The sequence below is a fragment of the Silurus aristotelis genome, assembly GCF_946808225.1.
Source record: "Silurus aristotelis genome assembly, chromosome: 15".
Taxonomy (NCBI): Eukaryota; Metazoa; Chordata; class Actinopteri; order Siluriformes; family Siluridae; genus Silurus; species Silurus aristotelis.
In genome coordinates this window covers 10,819,878-10,842,025 of record NC_139588.1, presented here as the reverse complement: position 1 = coordinate 10,842,025, position 22,148 = coordinate 10,819,878, and the positions used below count along the sequence as shown (strand labels likewise).

General features: G+C 35.3%; 2 protein-coding genes across 3 annotated transcripts; both read right to left on the bottom strand.

Annotated features, from left to right (window-relative positions):
• Window positions 1–1,409: 1,409 nt before the first annotated feature.
• chrna2b (cholinergic receptor, nicotinic, alpha 2b (neuronal)) lies at window positions 1,410–9,721 on the bottom strand. 2 transcript variants are annotated; one of them, XM_083561972.1, is made up of 7 exons: window positions 9,375–9,721; window positions 9,107–9,252; window positions 6,930–7,081; window positions 5,528–5,572; window positions 5,093–5,202; window positions 2,997–4,164; window positions 1,410–1,789 (listed from the first exon to the last, which is right to left on the bottom strand). In XM_083561972.1, exons 2-7 carry the CDS (start codon window positions 9,207–9,209, stop codon window positions 1,664–1,666), a joined length of 1,704 nt encoding a protein of 567 aa, XP_083418098.1. In that variant the 5' UTR covers window positions 9,210–9,252; window positions 9,375–9,721; the 3' UTR covers window positions 1,410–1,663. The 2 variants fall into 2 exon arrangements, with proteins under 2 accessions (XP_083418098.1, XP_083418097.1); XM_083561971.1 differs by having other exon boundaries at window positions 9,107–9,721.
• A 2,231-nt stretch (window positions 9,722–11,952) lies between these two features.
• Window positions 11,953–17,212, bottom strand: LOC310737618 (uncharacterized protein). The gene is made up of 3 exons (XM_083562027.1): window positions 17,004–17,212; window positions 13,363–13,923; window positions 11,953–12,729 (listed from the first exon to the last, which is right to left on the bottom strand). Exons 2-3 carry the CDS (start codon window positions 13,875–13,877, stop codon window positions 12,588–12,590), a joined length of 657 nt encoding a protein of 218 aa, XP_083418153.1. The 5' UTR covers window positions 13,878–13,923; window positions 17,004–17,212; the 3' UTR covers window positions 11,953–12,587.
• Window positions 17,213–22,148: the final 4,936 nt, after the last annotated feature.

The following is a 22,148-nucleotide window of genomic DNA, read 5'->3' as shown; positions in this document are numbered from 1 at the left end:
TGACCACAAAGTGTAAAGAACAAGAGCACAATTCATGTAAAAAAAAGTATAAATTTCGATCATCTATAGATTGAAAAAGTAAACCCCAAATCAAATAATATCTGCAAAATGTTATTGTTTTTAAACAAAAGCATATACGTTTAAACATTTTGCCTTTTATTACATCTGTGAATTTGCTTGTATAAAGTGAATTTTGTTCAAGACTGTTTTTAAGTTCCTTGTACAAAAGAATAATAATTAAAAAAAAACATTAACTGGCTATATGATAATTGCAGTATTCAATTACAAATGCTTCTTTATATACAGTTAATATATTTCTGCTTACTGTGTATGGGGTATATACTGGATTTTAATATTGTGATTGACCACAACAAAGACGGATGTGTCAGCCAAAAAAAAAAAACCTCCGCTGAGTAGCTCCTTTTTTAGATTTGTGTTTTGAGTGTGTGAGTAAGTAAACTGCTTGAAATGTTTTTCAGAAATTCTCGGTCTACAGGATTTATTCGACATACCTTTGAAAAATACATTTAATTTTAAGACACCTGGATATAGTGTATGCTATTAGATAAATAAAAACAAACAAGAGGAATAAAAAAATTATTAATCCCCTGTATGTGCAACTGGATGGTGTCCTTCTGCATTAATAAAAATGCTTCTAATTTGCTTCATAATAATAGTAATAATTTATTATTTTAGTGAAGCATGTAAGGAAATAATTTACCAAATGTTTACAGTTAATAAAAATAGATATAGCTCAGTTTACTTATTTGTTTGTTTGCATTATGTATGCAAGCATGGTAAAATGAATACAAGGATTCTCTACTTTGAAAAACAGGGAATTACAAGTTGGAGATTTGAAGCTCTGCTGTTCCAACATGGCCATGAACACAGTGCTTATTAACTGTAATAAACCTGTGTTGTGGTAAAATGTATGGAAATGTCAGTTTTAAAACTATTCTAACTCGTATTCTTTAATTTATTCTTTGATTTTTATAATTTATTCTTTAGTCTCTTTTAAATCTTTACATCTATCTTTTAGAAATTAACTTTTAAAAGTTTCCATTCATCTTCAGTAGTTGTTTGGTCAGGGTTGTGGTGGCTTGAGGCAGGACACATCTTGAATGGGGAAGGAATGCTGTATGTTTAATTGTTAAAAAAAAAACGTGGGTTCCCATACGTAGTAGTTTTACAAAATCTGGCCCTCAAACACAGTCAGGTGTGGAATTTTTAATGAAGGACAGCTCACAAAAGCTTTTTTTCTCTCCCAGCTGTTCCCCATGGTCTGGTCAAAGTGTCAGCAAATGTCACATCCTCTAAATTTCACCGCATCAAAAGTTATTCCATTGATTTTTGAGAAAGAAAGATAGATGGACACAAAATTAACAACTTTGTTCGCACTCATGCAGAAGTCCTTTTTGAAGGTGCCATATTTTATTCATCAGGATTTATTGCAAGGCTTTACATTCAAAGATAAATTTGCTTTCTGGGCTCTTGCACGGTGCTGATAGAAATTCTGCTCCATGATGAATTTCTTGCCCTTCATTTAAATATTTTGCCACAGTTTCCATATTATTCATCCATGTGGCACACTCGGTCACTGTCGGTAATGACAAGTTTTTCCTCAGCGCCCAAACTGCTTGTCTGCAAGTTCATGTAAGTGGCTCTAGATCATGCCAGCCAGCCATGGGGGAAGAAACAGGCCGATGGTACCCAGCAGACAAACGATGATGAACATCCACAGGAAGATCCGATCAATCACCATGGCAACATACTTCCAGTCCTCTTTAACCTGCATTTCAATATCAAAGAGTTCATAGAAAGGCAATGTTGAAGTTCTCTTGTGTGTCTTTTTATTATATGAGTGTTTCATTAGAAATGTATCGTAAGGAATACAAGTAGACAAATCAAATAATCTCTCACCAGGGTCATTTTATAGTACTAAGTTAATACAACTGAATATGAGGTATAATCTTGATGATGGTTTTTCATTCAGTGATAATTGTTATTGTTTTTTTTTGTTTTTTTGAACTTGGGTGGGTATAATCATGAGATCAGGTAATCTGGTGAACATTATGCCACAAATCTATTTAACCTGAATTCTCTAATACAGTGGCCCTTGGAACTGGCCAACATAAAAAAAACTTACCTGTGCTCTCTCTCTCTCTCTCTCTCTCTCTCTCTCTCTCTCTCTCTCTCTCTCTCTCTCTCTCCTACTCTCTCTCTCTCTCTCTCTCTCTCTCTCTCTCTATATATATATATATATATATATATATATATATATATATATATATATATATATATATATATATATATATACACACACATACACACAGTGAAAGTAAATGATTTATATAGAAATAAACTTTTTTCATTAGGTGACTTTTGTCACCTAATGTTTTTCCTTTCATTCTTAATCAGGATAAAATCCTGAAATCTTTCAGGATAAAATATTCATTCAGTCAAATTACTACACACACCCAGTCACACCTAGGGGCAATTTGGCACAGCCAATCTTCAAACCTTCCTCTTTTCTGACAATTAAATATCATTGGAAGACCCAGACAAAAAAACTAATCAAATACAAGTACAATATATACTGTAAACCATGCTCAGAAGCAAATCTAGGACCTGGAAGCAATTATCCCAATTGTGCCATCAACCCACTTCGACTGTAAATTTCCTTGGCAGTAATGTTGTTTCTCAAGAATTAAGTTATGAATGTAGATGTAGGCTGAACATCTTCACTAGCATAGTAATGAAATCTTTCAGTGTGGCATTCTCTGCTTCCGCTTTTAGAAGTAACTAGATGTTAAGATGCTGTATCTTTATATCAGATTGATATATGTGAAAGAATACAGGGTTAATACAGGTTTCTGAGCAAGATAAACAATTAATCTCTTCATTCGACTAAAAGATTTGCATTCTCCATGGTTTCAGGGTGAAAACAATAGACCAGCATTTCATAATTATGAATAATGTTGCCTTTTTTTACTCACACTAAAGTCGGCATCTTGTGCTCTCAGATGATCTGCTATGTAGTGAACTCCCTCCAGAGCTTGTATTATGCTCGGAGAGAGAAGGAATTGGTCATTGTCCGATTGCCGCATGGTATGGTTCACTCTACCCCTTGGAAGCCTGGAACCCAGCACTGAATCATGTCTCATAGAATGTCCATGTTTCAGAGGCAGAGAAGAAGGAAGAGAAGGAGGGAGTGGGGGAGATGGAGTTGGGGTGGAGCCGGGTGGACGAGGAGAAGGAGGGCGGAAGGAGAGAGAGAAATTAGCAGACAGTGTTCCCAGCTCTAGGTCTTGATAGAAGCACTGTGTGCATGTTTCTTCATTTTTAGCCACCTCCCTGAACCAGTTGGCTGAAGTGCTGAGACATGGACCAACAGGAGCCCCAAGTCCTCGTGACCTTTGACTTTTCAGGAGTAGCAGTCTTTGCCGACGCCGTCCATAGGGAGCCGGCCTGCGCATAAAGAGCCAGCGTGGGATGATGTCAAGGAAGATAGTATGCACCCAACTTGGCATCTTGTGGGTACCTGGTGAGCGATGGTGCACATTCAGCACAAACACAGTGATGATTATAGACAATGTGACAAAGATCATGGTGAAAAGTAGATACTCTCCAATAAGTGGTATAACCAGTGACGTAGACGGGATGATCTCTGTGATGAGCAGCAGAAAGACGGTGAGAGAAAGAAGGACAGAAATGCACAGCGTGATTTTCTCACCACAGTCTGATGGCAGGTAGAAGACCAGCACAGTCAGGCAGGAGATCAGCAAACATGGAATGATCAGGTTGATGGTGTAAAAGAGAGGAAGGCGTCGGATAATGAAAAAGTACGTGATGTCTGGATAAATCTCGTGGCAGCAGTCGTACTTCTTGGTGTTGTATGTCCCCACAGCATTGACAATGGCCCATTCGCCGCTCTCCCAGTAGTCCTTAAGATCCACAGTGGTCTCTAAGCGCTCTAAATCAATCTTGGCTTTGTCATATGTCCATGAGCCAAACTTCATTTTGCAGTTTTGCTGGTCAAAGGGGAAAAAGGTGACATCAATGCTGCAGGAGCTTTTGTAGATGGCAGGAGGAACCCAGCGCACTTTACCTGTGTGGAAAAGGTGAGCTTTGGTCATGTGGGTCACAGCAAACTCTCCATCTGCACTGAAAAGAAAACACAAACTTGGGTTGCAGATTGTAAATTGTAACACACATACACACACACACACACACACACACACACACACACACACACACAGACAATAAATGATGAAAGCAAACATCACAGTTGAAAAGAAAGGTAACTGAACGAGGACTAGGTAACTGAACTAATCAAAACATTCATCATATATGAATAACTAAGAAGCATTACTATTTTAATAAAGTCAATCTGTTCAATCAAGCTGTAATACCACTAAGGAACACCAGGTGGTGGTGTTTTGATATAATTTTATAATTTAAGCGTATTAAATATCTTATTGTATTACACTCGTTGTAACAGGTCAGACAACCTTACTTGACCTTCTTCACTGAAAGCCAACTCAGCATTGTACCTACACTATAGAAAGTTCTATCATCCATCATACATCCATTTCTTGATGTTCTTATAAATACGCATTAAAAAAAATCGAATTTGGGCTGACCTGGTTGGATTCCCTTGTAATTTTCAGGCTCACTGCAAATCAGTCTAACCTTCTTTTCTCACAATGATTATTCATTCATTTAAAAGCTGACTAAATGGTTTAATTAGTATGAATTTCATTTCAAACATATGCTATGGCCTTCACAATCACCACATTTGGGAATTTTGAACTGATGTGTTATAAAGCACTCTACACCAGCTCCTTCATAGACAGAAATATATTTTGAAAGTATTGTGTTCTCTCCACTAGTACAGTTCCAGAGCCATGCAGCATTTAAAGTTGCTCTGACAGCTTGTGGTGGCCAAACATTTCACCAAGACACTATATACTGGATGTTTCCCTTCTGTACCTGACTCTGACTATATTGAACTATACTGACTATATATATTTTTTACTTATTGCAAGTAGTTGGCATATAAACATTTCGAGATTATATTAATATCACTCACTTGTTGTACAGCACAATGTCTGGAACCCAAATGAGCTCAGATGGCACCCTGATGGACGTCACATTGTCATAATCAGAGGGCTTCCAACGCAATTTATAGTCATTCCACTCCTATGAAAGACGCTAGAGGTTATTATTTCTGTTTTTATCACAGTGTAAATTTACCCTTTCATCTTCTATATGGATATTTGTACCTCTGCAATTCAGTCAAAGTCACAGTCATCACTGTACACCAGCTATGACTTTCTTTATGAATCTGAATGTGGCCTTACATAACATCCAGATTTAACTATAAATCCCTAATTAAATCTGATTTCTAACTATGACCTTTAATATAAAAATCTAAACTAGTTAGTAGCATTTGTAAAGGCATCATTTTAAATCTAAACAGATTTCAAAACACTTAAAACGCTTCCAAATTCAACATTTGGCTCACCTGCTTCAACCAGACATTGGTTGTCATCATTTGGTTTTTCTCATCCTAAAGCATAGAAGGGGTGTAAAAAAAAAAAATGAAGAAGGAAGAGAAAGAGAAAAGTAGGTGGGAGAGTATGAGAAAGAAAGCTGAGGCGGTTTGTTTCAGCATCAACATCTGAAGTATAATATCCTGATGAACTGATTTCAAGGAAGTTCTGACTCATCAGGGCTATCAGGTTAAAGGTGCTAATGTGGTTTTCTGGGAAGCTGATGTAACTACCCTAGTTCCGTCGTAAAATTAATATTTATAATGTGTCGATAGAAGATTAGAAGACTTCAAAGAAATAGAGCTTTCTGTTCCCTTTCTCCTTACAGTCTTAAATTGAATTTGGATACGGAGACTATGTGCCATGTGCAAGCCATCTTGGCCAGCTGCAATATCAAAAGCTGGCATATATACGTATATATTATTTAAAAAGTCTGCTGACTACTGCACATCAGAGCTGTCTGGCTACCAGGAAAAATATATGAGAGGGCCAGATTGTATATACAATGGACAATTTTGATAAAAACATGCATGCTTAAGCAAGAAATATATATATATATATTGTATACTGTGGTTCCTGTGCAGCAACAACAAAAAAAAAGCTATACATAGTTCCACACTGAAGCCTCACTAGTGTACAGGTCTGTTAGTAAAACCAGAGTGAGCCTTCCATCATGGAATCGGTTCTGATAAATTACAAATTCAATCCAGTCAAAGTAGAGGCTTTTTATAATCTGCCGTATATCTTTGGCGATGCAGGTCTGTCAAAGTGAAAATTAAAATAGGAAAATCAATCCTGTTTATTTATTGCAGTATTATCTTGTCCTTGTGTTAATGAAGGGCTTTCAGTCAAATATGTCCTTATACAAAAGCGATCAATAGTAGACCACATAACACCGTAATCTATGTCAAACAACGTACCGGATATAGAATTGATGTTTAGAACATTACAGTAGACATGACACATGTGTTTCATGATACGATCTCAACTAACATAAAGCCCACTGGTAGAAATGCAGTTACAATGATAAAACAGGGATCTACACTGGTACTCACAGAAGATATACAATGTGCTTTGACATACAGCTCACACGGAGCGCTGAAGAAGCTGCTCAATCAGCTGTTTGCAAAATTAAGCCTGTGTTTCACTTAGTGAGAGATTTAACACAGGCTCTATAATTGAACATGACTGAAGTCCCAAGTACTGTATTAGCCATGATTTTATATTTCGGGCTGAAATAAATCAAAATTGAATTAAGAAGTAGGAATTACAATAAACAAGGGCATAAAAAAACAATTTTATTTATTGCTTTTTTTGCCTAGCAGGTTTTCTATATGTTTATTTGTTTATTTGGTGTTTTGCTTTAACATTTACCACATCAATAAGCTGGGCAATGGACAAGCCAAACTTAACGATGACCACGTCTGAGGTGTTTGGCACAGGCCGCGACCACTTGTTATATCCAACGAAAAGCTTCTTAAACAGTTCATCCTCAGCAAAGGAATGAGTCTTCTCATAACAGGACACTGCCAATGTAATAAAGATTTTTTTCAGAGACAGAGCAAAATATCAGATTTTTTCATTCACAAAATCAGAACATTGTAAGCATGAGGTTTACAGAGATTCATGGTTTATAGCATGTACAAAAGCAAATCCATTTTTTATGAGAATTTTACACAGACATGTATCGCTAAAATCTGTGGAACAGTGGGGAACTGATTTGGTATGCAAGTGAATATGTTGTTCTAAAGGCTGCACACCACTGATCTAATGAGTGTCAGTTCCATGTCATCTCAACAGATTAATGCCATATGCTTACTTTGTCAAAATTTCAGTTGCTGGAAAAGGTCTAAAGGTCCAATCATCCTCTTGGCATTTATAAAAAAAAAACGTTTTTAAGCTTTCCCTTAAGCTTAATTAAATTCATGAGGATGACAGTCCATTAAAAGATTAAATGAAAGGTTCAGAGACTGTATTACTTGCATGTTGAATATATCAAAAGACAACTTAATCACATGCAATTACACATAACATTGCCCTAAGCCTCTGTATACTGTATAACTTATTTTCTTAGTTTTCCCGTTTTATTACCTTTAAGTAGATGCAGTAGTAAATACACATTCCGACATCCATTATGATACTGTATTTTATGCCAGAGGCTCATAGGTTTTATGTTGTTTTGGGCAGCACAGACCTTATTTAGTAACCAATGCTTTTCTTGTAAGGGATCATGTCTTGCAATCCCTGTGTTGCATCATTGCACCTGGCACATCTGCCCTTTTTTTCTGTGACTGAGAACTTTCCTAATTTAGCAAAAAGATGTATTTGGCAAAGCAGCTGAATGACCAAATTCAAGCCTTAATTCCAAACTGCACTGATCCTACCTTTGATCCCTGGGGGGATTGCACTGAACGTGAGAGGACAGCCGGTCGGCATGGCTGGAGTAGCTCTTGCAGCGTAGTGTGATTAGCTCAGTCTAGCACAGAGCTCCCTGGGGATGGACTAGCTTATCGATTACAGCACATTAAATAAATCAACCTCTGAGCAAATAGCAGCATCTCATTATCAAGTCAGATTTATGGTCGACATCAAGCTCAGTAAGCCTTGTACGATGTTTGAGAACAGAATAATAAAACATTGCTTATACTCAAAATCTGTATACAGATCATTATAATTATATATAAATCAAACTTCTCTAAACGTATTTTTTATTGTATCGCTCCAGTATTGACTATTTAAACTTAGGGACTTTAGTTCTTTATGTGCTGAAGTCAGACGATTTACTAGCATTTTGTCCCCACTGGAGACCCGGGCATGGGATTTGTGAGAGTCTTAGATCAAGTGGAAAGATTCATCTATAGAGATTGATCCATGTGAGGGGTAGATCAAACCGCACATCATGCAAGGCTTTGTAATGATGCACTGCTCTCGTCTGCTTTAAATTCTCTCTAGTGTATACATATGCATGAAACATTAAGTTTCTGTTCGCACATAATGCAAGTAGCGTACTGTATTTTTTATCTCACTCATTGACATTCTTGTGCTTGCTCCACTTGCGGTTCACCCACCAAACTGTCAGGAAACTGAAATATATTCACTATATAAGCGCTAGTCCTAATGGGCTGCTGCAAAAATGTAATGTGGTAGACAGGTGCAGTACAGAATGCAACTACAGTGGTGTCGTCTTAAACGACAGAATAACAGTTCAGTAAGACAAAAAAATGGTGGAAGGATACGTCTTGGAGACAAAACCCTTCCCGGCATATAGATTTTTAGCTGTAGAAAGTTGTTTAGATGGAAAATTACAGGGGCGAAGTCAGAGTTATGTTTCAGTGTTGTCAGGCAACCCTTGTCTCCTTTCCTGTCTCCATAAATGTGTGTAATATTTTTGTAATAATATGTTGAGGATTAGTTCACTGTACACTTCAGTACAAAATATTATACAATAAGCATAAAGAGAACAAATAATAAACATTGAAATGTATTTGCATTTCTAATTAAGTATTAGGAATACAAGGTTTACAAGAATACAAGGTTTCAGATCAACTTACTTGCTTGCCACAGGAAGCTCCAGAGCAGAGCGCTCCTCAGTGAGACCAGGAGATTCCCAACGCGCTCCATCATACCGCTACATTTGGCTCTCCATGCGCGCATTCAGTGCTTTAGACGGAACTTTTCCATCCTCTGCCATTTTAACCTTTCAGTTTCAGACATTTTTATCCTTTATATTAAACTAGTAAGTTATCACTCTGTCCTTAATTGGACGATCAATTAAAGCATCATATTGCATTTGGTATATTTTTTAAAGTGTGTGATCACCCGTAGCGCCTGCCAGGTCTAATCAACATCCACACATCTGCCATGCTGCTCCACTCCCATATCGAGCTTCTCAGTACACGCAGTCTGTAACAAATCTGAAATCCCAGGTTAGAGCACCTGTAAACTTCCTGTATTACATTTTTATTCTATTTTTTTTTTTTTGCCTTCATCCCGATTGGAAACTGCTGCTCCAAGCGCGGTGAAAAGTTTTTGCGTGTGCGCGGTTTTTACCCCCTGCGCGCGCGCGCCTACTCGTAGTTCCGGTCCAAACGCTTCTCAGCCTCCCGTCTCCCAGGCGACCATGCTCGCGCGCTGTGCTGTCTGTCCGTCCAGAGTGACGTCGACAAAAAAAAAAAAAAAAAAAAAAAAAAAAAAAAAAAAGAAGGGAGGCGGGAACTTCGCGCGAGTTTTACGGTTAACACACACGCGCGCACACGCTGGCACACGCGCGAGCGCGAGCGCGTGCACACACACACACACACACACACACACCCTGTTAAAAAATGATTAATGAATGTTAACAATATAATCCATCACAGACAATCTATTGTTTTAAACTACAAACACCGTTACATACCACCAGCTGTTCAAACCACGACATATTTCCAAACCGGTTCAACTGTTTCATGTATTTAATGTTACATCATTATATCATTATGTATTTATATTATCACAACCATTCTATACACTTTAGAAATCTGAAGAATAATGTCCTAATGGTCCCTATTGGTGGCCAGTGCCAAGTTGCCAATGTCCTTAATGGTATCCACTAAATATAGCATGCCACCAATAGAAGACAAGCTACCAATGAAAAAAGCAGAAACTATCACAGTTTCCACTGAGACCAATTTAATTCTTGTAAAACCAAATTCTTGTTAAAACTAATAAAAGGCACCGATAGAGGAAAACAAATTACCAGTAGATACCTGCAGAAACCAATGAGACCAATTCGATTATTATTGGAACCATTTTAACATAAACAAATTTTGTAAAGGTTTCTAGCATTTTGTTTGTGTTCTGTTTTTGTAGGTATTCTATTCGACAGTCGTTTATATTTTTAATTTAATAGAAATTCTTTCTTATATATTTTTAATTTAAATGTATTGTTAAATTGTGAGATTGTCAACTTGTATCTGATTAGGAACTAATGTGTGAAGTAACACTGCAATGAGTATAATGGGGGAAAAAAGGGGGTTATTCTCCTGGTAGGAATACATCCTGGACTGGACAATAGTTTTTGTTTAACTGTTCCTGGTTGATTTGAATTGAATTGTCTTCCTCTTCTGATCGCACCCTGATCAGTGTTAGAAAGCAAAGACTACCTTTTATTTGTCAGAAAGTAGACTTTAACAATATTTCTGGTTAGAGCAAAAAGCTACATTTGCAACACAAGAACATTAATTAGTAGTTGTTTTTTTATATAGATTAATAAAAAATCATCCCAGCATATAAGGCAAATATATATCACTTAGTTCAGGATGTGTAAACACATTTAACAGATTTATATAAGAACTGAATTTTAATTCGCTCTAATTTGAAGTGTGGAACTGAACCTTATAGTTCCATATCACAGCTAGAGGGCAGACACACTAAATTCTGAATCTTCTTGTTAACATGATATCCAAAGGAGGGTAATATGATAAGGTCATCTCCTATAGGCAATACAAGCAACCAAACAACCTTTTGGGAAGGGGGGGGTTGGTGGGTGGATGGTTATAACAAAAAAATCAACCTGGAATGTGGAATGCATCATGCTCCTTGGTTTTACAATTGGAAAACAGGGACAGGGTTCCTTTTTGCCTCTTTGTGAGTGATTCATTCCAGCTGGTTTGAGAAGCTACACTGATAACCATATAATTGGTTCTCATTTGGAGCCGAAACAACGTAGAAAGGTCAGCACAGTGTTAGTAATTACAGTTTAAAAAGGGAATCTTTCCTTTATTTATTTTTTTTTACTTATTCTATTCACAGATATGCCTGTGCTATTATTTGCTAGATAAAACAAGCTGTAGATAACCATGGCATTTATGAATGGTGATGATGATAATTATTAATGTATTTCAGACAAAATTCGAATTAGTAAATCATTGGTTCCTGAGCAGAAAAATGGACACAACACATGACTATATGCTGAATAAAATGCATACATTACTATATTACACATGATTTTATATTAAACATTATTTGAGTTTAAGGTGGTATGCAGAAGGTGCTATTACCTTTGAAAACTGCAAAGCATGAAATTAAAGGCAGAAAAAACTGCTTAATCAGTTTTAAAAGTATTAGTGTAGAAATGTATGCAACAATTTGTAAATTGCCATGGCTTGCATAAATTTGAATGGGTTTCAGACTGTAACACCTTAAACTTCTGATTATTACTCATTCAATGACTTTATATATGAATTTGTCAGTAAAATCAAAATAAAGTTATGCATTAAAGATAAGTGGAATGTATGGAACAGCTCCTTGAAATTTCAGGGCTTTTCCACATTACATATGGTCTGTTGTTACATTTAGTGCAATTCACAATTTTGGTTTAATATTTGCACTTTATTTGAGAAAATAAAACAACAAAGACTGAGATTAAATTATCACTTTATTGTGTACATAAGAATATATCTAAATGAACTAAATAATGTCCAAAGGCATGTAAATAAAGTATAACCTACAAAGCATCCCTGCTCTTTAATCCTGCAACCATGCACTCATACATTCTGCACACATCCCATTTCCAGCTGGTCAACATAAATCATACTTTACACAGTGTTTTGTTATGATTAATAGAAAGGAATTAAACAATGGTGATAACAAGCACCCTTGCTGCTTTGGCTGCCAGATGAGGCTCCATTTGTTTTTCTATGGCCTCACTGTCATTTCTCTTTTTCTCCTCTCAGCACACATATATCCGCACTGACTGAGGGGCCCAAGCTGTAGACTCTCCATCTGTACCCTAGCACCAAGAAAGCCATAACACAAAGCTAGCTGTCTGGAATTAAAATACAGTTGTATTAGATGTCAACACTTGTTTTAATTCATAACATTTAAACTTGTGCAAAACAATGAACCTTTATAACCTAGCATATAATAAAGTGATCTTCTGGATATTTTATTATCACTTTATTAAAATTCACTTAAATATTTAAATTATCTGATTAATGCTTAGATTCAAGGTTGTAATGTTCCACAAACATGACAGTTTTTCTTTTGTGAGATTTATGTTCTTTTGAGCTTCAAGCCCTTTCTCAGTTGCTCCGTTATCTGCAGGTGAAGGGTTCGTGAGGACGTCTCCAGTTGGTTGGCGATGTCTATTGTCACACGCAGCATCCTTTCAAAGGTCAAAGAGTCTTCAGTGATTCTAATGGAGAGACACAAAGCAGAGTTTATATTTTTTAAATTAATTATGTTTAAAAACAGAAAGCATGCACAGATGGAAGCCAATATGGTCTGAAACAGTTTTAGATTTAGAGGCCTGCAAAGGGCTAAACCCACATTCTTTCCAACTGTTAATGCAGATGATGGAAAACCCAGAGAGCACAGACAAGCCAAATCTCCACAAGCTAGTCTGGAGCTTTTTTGCAGTTGTCATTGTACCTGTAAGTTAATAAACATATACATTTGTACAATATACATAAGTAGGAAGGTACAGGCTTTTCAACTGCAATTCCTTTCTGATAAATTGAGTTAAAGAAAATTAAGCTTCCATACACTGTGATGTATAAACTATATAACTGAAAATAATCATAAATAAATAAAATAATTTTAAACAAACAAATTTAATCATTAATATGTTTAAAAAATAAATGAATTAATTAAAAAATTTTAATCTTTTGCTCATTCAAGGGTTAATATTCCTTTCACTGAAAACCTAAAAAGATAGAAATTCAGTACCTGAGTAAATAACCTTGCACCAGTAACAAATTGTTTATGGGTGAATGATTTGTTGTTTTATATAGATATAAAAAATATATATATTTGCTGTTCTACTTACTTCTGAATTCCAGCAAGGTCAGCTCCCTCTAGCTGGTTCTCCAACTCCTCTGTTGCTTTTCTCAGCACTCCTACACAGCTTGCATGATTCTCCTTAATCCCAACAATATTTTCTTGAATAATGTCTTGATAGCTCTGATCCCCCATTTCTGCTCCAACAAACTGGATCAGATTCTCCATTACTGCCTGATTCCCATGCTGGAGGGCTTTCAGATAAGCCATCTCCTCCTTGGCCACTTGTAATCGCCTGGACATAGCCTGGCTGGTGTGGAAATTGACCGAGCAGCCATCAGCTTTGCTGTCTGGAATGACTTGAAAAAGAGACTTGGTCCAGTTTGTGCTCTCAGGGTTGGGTGAATCATTATAGACTGTGTTTGGAATAGGAGTTGAGGTAGAGGTGAACAAAAACTCTGGCATACTGCCTGATCCCCAGTCCCCTCCATCACCACTCTGGCAGTGACCTAGTGTCAGTGTGGCTATGAATAGTAATACACACAGCATACAGTGCTGCTCCATTCCGGCTGATGATAAAGAATCACTTTACTATGGTGACCTTTCAAACCTGTAAAGAGTTATAAATGAGACCATAACAACTGAAAAATGTAAAGGCATTTCAAATGTGTCAACAATGACCAGGTTATTCTTAAATAAAGTAGGTGTTTTCAACTGACATCAACAAAGACCTCAACAAAGAAATATAGGGTTAATAAATTATATTTGACTTGAGACTCCATTATATCTGCCCTGGAAAAAACACAATTTGGGTGAAAAATTGAAAATTTAAGCTTATCCGAAGCTTATATATGTATGTTATGTGTGTATAAAGATGAATGGATAAATAAACTATATATATATATATATATATATATATATATATATATATATATATATATATATATATATATATATATATATATATATATATATATATATATATAATTATTATTTTCACAGTTTTAACTTATATATAAACACTCTGAAAAATAAATAAATAAATAAATAATGACAATTTCTAAGCTCAGAAGGTCCAGCCAAGACATTTTAGGATCTCGTTTGACTTGGAGTTTTGACTTTGATGTTTCTAAGAGGTCAGTGCTACATTCACTGTTATATGTGCCAGCTGTGCATTCACCAGTAAAGTGATGTTTTGGAACATGTGGTATGAATTTGACTAATATTATGTGCACCAAGCACAGTTTTTATAGGCTACTTCTAAGCTATAGACTGTTGAAAACACTGATAAAGACAGTTTATGTACTGCGCCATTGTATAGGGATAAATGTGGGCTTTCTTTTGTGGAAAGAAAATGCATAAGAAACATTGTGCAGCTAATCTTTCAACAAAATGTCAATTTCCTTGGTTTTATAAGGTGACTAAGGGGCAAACACAAAACGAAATAAATAAATAAAATAACCCCCTAGGATTTAAGGATAACAGTTTAATGCTGTCCTTAAAGCCCTGATCTATGTTTTTGCCTCAGACTTTTCTCTAGTGACATTAAGCCGTTTACACCACAAGGGTGATCTTTACATTTTTGATAAATACATGTCAGTATGCTCAAGATTTCAATTTGTAGATAAGATAGACACACAGAAAACTTATGTGCCAGAGATAAATGACTTTGGGTAATTAAAAATGCAACAAATAAGCATTTGGTTGATTTATAGCAAGTACCACCATTTGTAAGGTCATGAGAAGCAACGACACAATCCAATTGCGATTTGAGTAGGAATCTTTTCATCACCTTCTCATTTTAATCACTTCATCATTTTCTATCTTCTTACATTACACCCTTCTCTTTGAATGACCTGTTTACTCTTGAATGCATCACCACTCATCAACATATAATAACTTTTTTTTTATTTTATTTTTTTACACTCCTGTGTCCAGGTTCTGGAGGAACGTTGTCTCATTTCACTGTGTACTGCGTCAGCTATATAGGGTTGAAATGAAATAAAAGCTTCTTGACTTGACTTAACTTGAAATATTACAATCAGAGCAAGAAGATTTCTTATAACAATTGTATAATATATTTAGGTTACATTATAATTCACTGTGTTCAGTAGATAATTTACATGTTATAAAGTAGAAGTAGAAAGAATTCCCAACAATTATTTTACACTTTAAAACGCTGCACAAGACATGCGCCCTGCTCTGGAAAAGTGATTTCATGTGAGGGTACAGAGGAAGTGAGAGCAAATGCATGCTTTTGAACAGCCCCCATGTCTATGCCATGCCAAAACCCTACAGACTCAAAGCAGTTGGTTGTTCAAATCTGCTGACTGATGTGGGCTCTTTAGAAGGCAGATCATTTACACAGTAGACTCAATTGATCTGTAATAAATAGATTTTCTGACTTTAAGACTTTCACAGATAAATAATGAACTATTTAATATGAAACGCTGCATAGTTTGATATGAAGAGTCTTGCATAAATATTTGATAGTAATTGTGTTTTGAACCACATGAGATGATTGTAAAAGTCTTAAGCTAATAAGATATATAGTGCAGTTTCTGTGTTTAACATGTAAAACATCTTTTTAAATATAAATTGGCAAAGATATGATCAAAACCCATACAAAGTGTGTGTGTGTGTGTGTGTGTGTGTGTGTGTGTGTGTGTGTGTGTGTGTGTGTGTGTGTGTGTGTGTGTGTGTGTGTGTGTGTGTGTGTGTGCACACTCAGGTTAGCCCACTTTGCAAAGAACAATGGCTAAAATGTCTAAAACAGATGTAACTTGATGTCTCACATTATAAAAAAGAAAATAGGGTATTTAATTGGGGGCACAAAAGACTATTGCTTCTGCCCTTTACATCTCATTTGGTTCTGTTTATTCGACCATCGCACTGTGCACTGTTTCTATTTAAGGATATAAATGCCAGAGCAGTTTATTAAAGTGGTTAATCAAATGTAAATGCAGTAAGGATCCTTACAAATAGAAGGCCACTATTAACCTCAAGTATTCCTAGCGAATTGTACCATAATCTCTTTCTTGGAATGGCAAAGGGAAAACTAATCAGCCTGTTCCATACTGAATGCCAAAGTTACAGCTGGGCAGAAAAAAATGTCATAGTCCATGAACAAAATAAAGAAAACGACTATAAAACCACATAAAACAAAATGGCTAAATGTGTGTTTTATCCCATGCCTCTATAATTGCCATGGATTACTTTCACTTTCTTTGTTCTAAATACATTCACTTATCAGTTCCACCTATCCTGAATTTCTTACACACATGCAGAATGAGAGGCACCTTTTTCCGTTTAGAAAACATAGAATGCAAACTGGATAGTCAGATTCAATACAGTCATTCGTAACATTTGTTTTGCATCTGTTTTATTATTTATCTTAGTGCATAACAAAAATGCACATATATTTTTCTGGCTCATATCTTAAATTGAACTATTACTATAACTATTTTTTTTTAAAACCTCTGGTATTTCTGCATAATGTGCATTTCTGACCTACAGGTTGGTCCAAGTAATTTACAGGCCTTATAGGCATTAGATTTTGTCATGAAGGATGTGCCTTATATATATAAAATATAATATATAAATATATTTCCTTTTTATCTCATGCAAATCAGAAAACAAACAAACTAAAACTTCACAGCTCGAACAAGAACAAAAGTTTAACAAACTTACCGAAATTCTTCAGGGGTTAAAAGTTACCACAAAAAGAAAGAAAGAAAGAAAGAAAGAAAGAAAGAAAGAAAAAAATCAATCCATCAATGACTTCATCGCTTTCATTCCAACGTAATGTCTGTAGAGTTGTAGAGTTGGTTTGGAGTCCCAAACGTCTTTAACCCTGCCTGGTAGTTACTGTCTGGAAACTACTATTGCAGTCAAGAGAGAAAGACAGAATGAAAGAGGGAGACAGAAAAGTGCAGAAGGAAATAAGGGGGGGGGGGGGGGGTTAATCTAGTACACATCTGTGCTGAGCTTTTAGACAGAGAGTTTTACTGGACCAAGGGAAAGCCCTTTTTTATGTTAAGTTTCTCACAGTTTTTTTTTCTCACTGAATGTATTAGTCAATACTCTTAAATATAACTGGTAAGTGATAATAATTTGAAGTTCTCTGCATTAATAAGTTGAAATTATTTGTTAGGTTTTCTTGTAGATGTTTTAAATACAGATCCACCACTAAGCATTATTACTGCTTTTTACTACCTTACTGGTTTTAGAATGACAAATACAACCAAAAAGCTGTCCAAATGCTTGAGCAGATATCTCAAATTTCATTAAAGCTGGTGTATCTTTTTGTCACTGGCATCTAGAGTGGTGTTTTGGACGATGTTCTGGGTTAAAAGCGATGAATATTGAAAGGCATTGAATTAAAAAGGCAAGGAATTGGATATCAGAGATGATTATAATGGAAATGGTATAAAACGTCAAAAAAATATTTATTGCAAACATTGCAGGTATGCATGTGTACATTAAATTCTTAATGACAGACCACGGCAAAATAAATTTTGTACAGACCTGTGCACTGCATATTTTGCAATAAGTACTAATATGCTTCTATTTACCAGCTTGCAAACATATTTATAGCTACTATTTAGGAGGCTTTCACTAGGGGAAAGAGCCTGAGACGCATCGGGTTCAGAGCAAGAGCAGGAACTGCACTGTGCTGCTTTATTGCACCTGTCATTAATGATGAGTCTGTTCTGGAGGGAGAGAGGCATAAAACCAACAAGGAAAAACCACTTCTTTGTCATGTTGTGAAAGTGCAACATGTGGTGTCGTTTATAACATTCTCCTGCTACAAGAAGGCACAAGATTCATGATTTTATGATGACATTAAATGATTTTTGTTTTGTTCATAGCATTTTTTTTCCTTCCTTTTCTCTTCTTTATTACATTTTGCTTTCAGGGTAATACCTTTTGTCTATAATAGCCTAAAATCAGGGCAGGAATAAATCTAACGATATAACAAGCCAAGAAAATTTAATAGGCTACGCTTTTTCTCCTAACACCTTTAAGTGTTATACTCCATTTAATAAATTTATTGCTATCCAAAGAGCTACTTATAAGGTAAAATAGATATACATACTGAAGAGATATACAATGCCATAACAAATTGAATCTCTTTTAATAATAGTAATAATAATAATAATAATAATAATAATAATAATAATAATAATAATAATAATAATAATAATAATAATGCCATAACAAATTGAATCTCTTTTACAATATACACACAGTTTGGAACACAGATAATAAATGAGAACACAAATGAACTAGTATGTATTTAATCTTTTTAGAAACCAATGTCAGTAAAAATGTATATACATTTAAATTCTAATTACTTTTTAGGGAAAAAAACATCCTTTCAATAAAAAAAAAACATTTAATATATGACTAAAGCATGGTTTAAAGCATGGTTCATTTTGGTAATTATTTTTGTTAGTACAAAAAAGGCACTTAAACGTGAGAGTAATAGTAGTATAAAATAGTAATTTTAGTAATTAGGAACAAACACACTACTAAAGGTTTAATTAAAAGCACTTAACTGGTGCTTAATTTTGTTATTTAGTATTTAGAGCATTAGTACAGGAAAGGCATAAATGGGACACTACCACAAACCTAAGTTTCAGACGATCTTTTAAGACTTTCAACAACTATGATTTTGGACCAAAATAAGTTGGAAAATATGACTGCACTGATGAATTTTAAATGGCACCCTAACTCCTCGCACCCCCAATCCATCGCTTAACATTCTCAAATGCTTTAACAATGTCCATACAAAGAAAAATGAAGAATTATTTCAATCACCAGTCACTGTTCATTAATTACATCAGAAATATTTTAGCTTTTTTATTTTTTTGATTTATACATTTGTATCACTGTTGAAATGAGCCTCTGGCTCGTTTTGGTTTGGAGTGCAATGGTGTTCTTACTAAAAAACTTTTAGTATATTTTACTGGTTAAACCTTTATTTAGACCTTGAAAAAGTATTTGGTACAAATCTTGGCAGTCTTTGTCTCTTACTATATGCTACAGTAAATGTCAATCAAACCATCACCTGCAAATTTTTACTTCAGGTTTAAAGCATTAAATGCAGAAAAGACCCTGTTTAGAATTAAGCCAATGTATTTAACAACTTGAAAATAATCCCTAATTCCAATTTATTTTAAAAGAATGCTGAGGCATATTTACTATATGTAACTAATATTCGTCATCTAGAGACTAAATGATGTTTTCTAAATTCTAAATTCACATAAAAACCTGGCATTATAAAATTTTAAAGGTTAAAAGATTAAATATAATTGAGGTTAAAAAATCTTTTAACCTTTTACCTCTTCTTAGCTGCATTGTATACAGTATAACTAAACCTTATGGCTTAATTATGAACAGCTAGCCACGACTGTACATGTACTGTAATGCTCTCACCTTGGCTGCAGAAAAAAAATAGGCATGGGTCAGCAATGTTCCCTCCCTGCACCACACATTACTTAGTTTCAGTTTCAAAGTCAAAGGGCTAGAAAGTCAACAACCTCAGCATACACCTTTTCTGGGGGTGCTGGGGTTTTATACACATATATACATATATATGCTCTATGAACAAATATAGTGGGATACTAGACTTTTCCAGGAATATAAAGAGCTTGGATTTGGACTTCCCCAAACGCAGTGGATTGGAGTGAAAGGTCTTGAGTGGTCTGCTTTTGAGCTCTGACCTCAACCCTGTTGAACACCCTCAGAAAGCTGACTGCACCCCAGGCCTCCTCAACCTACATCTTAACTTACACCCTTGCAGCTGACTAAGCACAAATCTTATTATGTAAAACCACACTCCAGAATGTAGTGGAACATCATCCCAGAAGAGTGAAGTTCATTATAACAGCAAGTGGTAAAATATATATATATATATATATATATATATATATATATATATATATATATATATATATATATATATATATATATATATATATATATATATATATATGAGATAGAGAGTGATAGAGACAAAGATCTCCAAAATGGAAAGAACAACTTCAGGGCCTTCATGGATCATATTCTGTGGTTAATGATCTCTGACCTTACAATAAATAGTAATTTCCAGAAAAGCCTGGGGTGGGGTTCACAAATTTATCAGCAGTATCACTTCTAGCATGCATAATAGTCATTGCTAAATCCATACATGCACAGAAAGTAGTGATGAATAGCAAAATGCAGAACAGTGATTCTAATGTGAGAAAACTGATCCACGGCTAATAGACAAAAAAGGCCACCTACGGTTTCAATAAAAATGCTTGCACTCTGGTAAAGCACACTCACAGGATTTAATTGTAAAATGCAGACTAAAGATTGCAGAAGCACAGAGAAAATATGCAAGTATGCTAAAAGTATGTTAATCATGCAGCACTCCAATGAACTCCCCAAAGAACTTTATATATTTTGTCACTGCTATGAGGCAATACAGTAATGTTTTTTTTATTGAGATCTTAGATATCGTTGTCATTTTTCTTACAGACACAAGGTGTTAAGTTGCTAGCTGCACATTATGTTCATTTTGCATGAGGCAAGAAAAAGAAATGGAAAGATTGCTGTAGTATTTATAGCAAATTATTGCAGTACATGACTCTGATCTTGATGCGCATACTATCGAAGAGGTTTCCATATTTTTTTTCTGCATCACCTTGCACTTAGAGAGTTAAATGCAGACCATTTAAGACTGAAGCTGAAGGAAAGGATGCAAATCATGTCCCACTCAACTGCACAAGGTACTAAACTTCATAAATCTAAGGAGATTAAATAGCATGAATAGCTGCTGAGCTCATGCACGTGGCTTTTATATTTACCTTATCAGCGTTTTTTTACTTCTTCATCTTATATGTATCTCGATTCTCATAACTCTCACCTTGTGAAAGTTCATTCTGGGAGTACTTCATATCTGTCTTTATAATGCTGTCTGTATCAGCTGTTCTTTTTTTTCAGCTTATTTTCAATACCAGTAAAACCTCTAATTTGAACGGTAAGATATATACTAGAATAAAGCAGATGTTATTTCAAAGTGGTTTGGCAATTGAGCCACTAGTCCAGATATAAATATTCATCGCCTTTTTGGCTTTATGTATGGTGGTTAAAGATGAGCAAGAAACAAATTAGTTTGTACTGTATAGAGCCAATCAATTAAATGCACTCATATCTGCCTCCATAGATGATTAATTGTTCTAAAAAGCCTTGCTGACAGCTTACTGAGCTGTATAATTTATTTGTGAAACAGATGCCTATGACGGATAAAGGAATGATCTATTGGCTACTGAGAATCAGGAATTGCACTTGTTCTTTTTGGTGTTATCCAGTAGAGTAGGGAGAGAAAATGGTGTGTTTTATGTTCCAAGCAAATGTTTTATTATAGTAGGTAGCTAGTGGTTAAACTCTGTCATTCTTCTCACTAAGGGTAACAACATCCCCCTTGGCCCACCATGAAATGATCTTTAAAAACGCATTGTGTAAGATACTGAATTGCATGGTTTTGACATGGGAACCATGTGTGTATTTAATTCAGCAGTATTGTACTAGCTAGAATATAAGACTGTGGTAAGTAAGGTACACTATATATAAAGCATTTGTGGACACCTGAATATAAGTCTTGTCAGATGTTCCACTAGATTATAGAGTCAGCTTTTGGAGATTTTGCTCATTTAGCCGAAAGGGCACTAATAAAGTCAGATATTGATTTAGGGTGAGGAAGCCTGGGTGCAGTCAGCATTTCAGTTTATCCCAAAGTGTTCCAAACCATGGAAACCATACCTTAATTGAGCTTGCATTGTACAG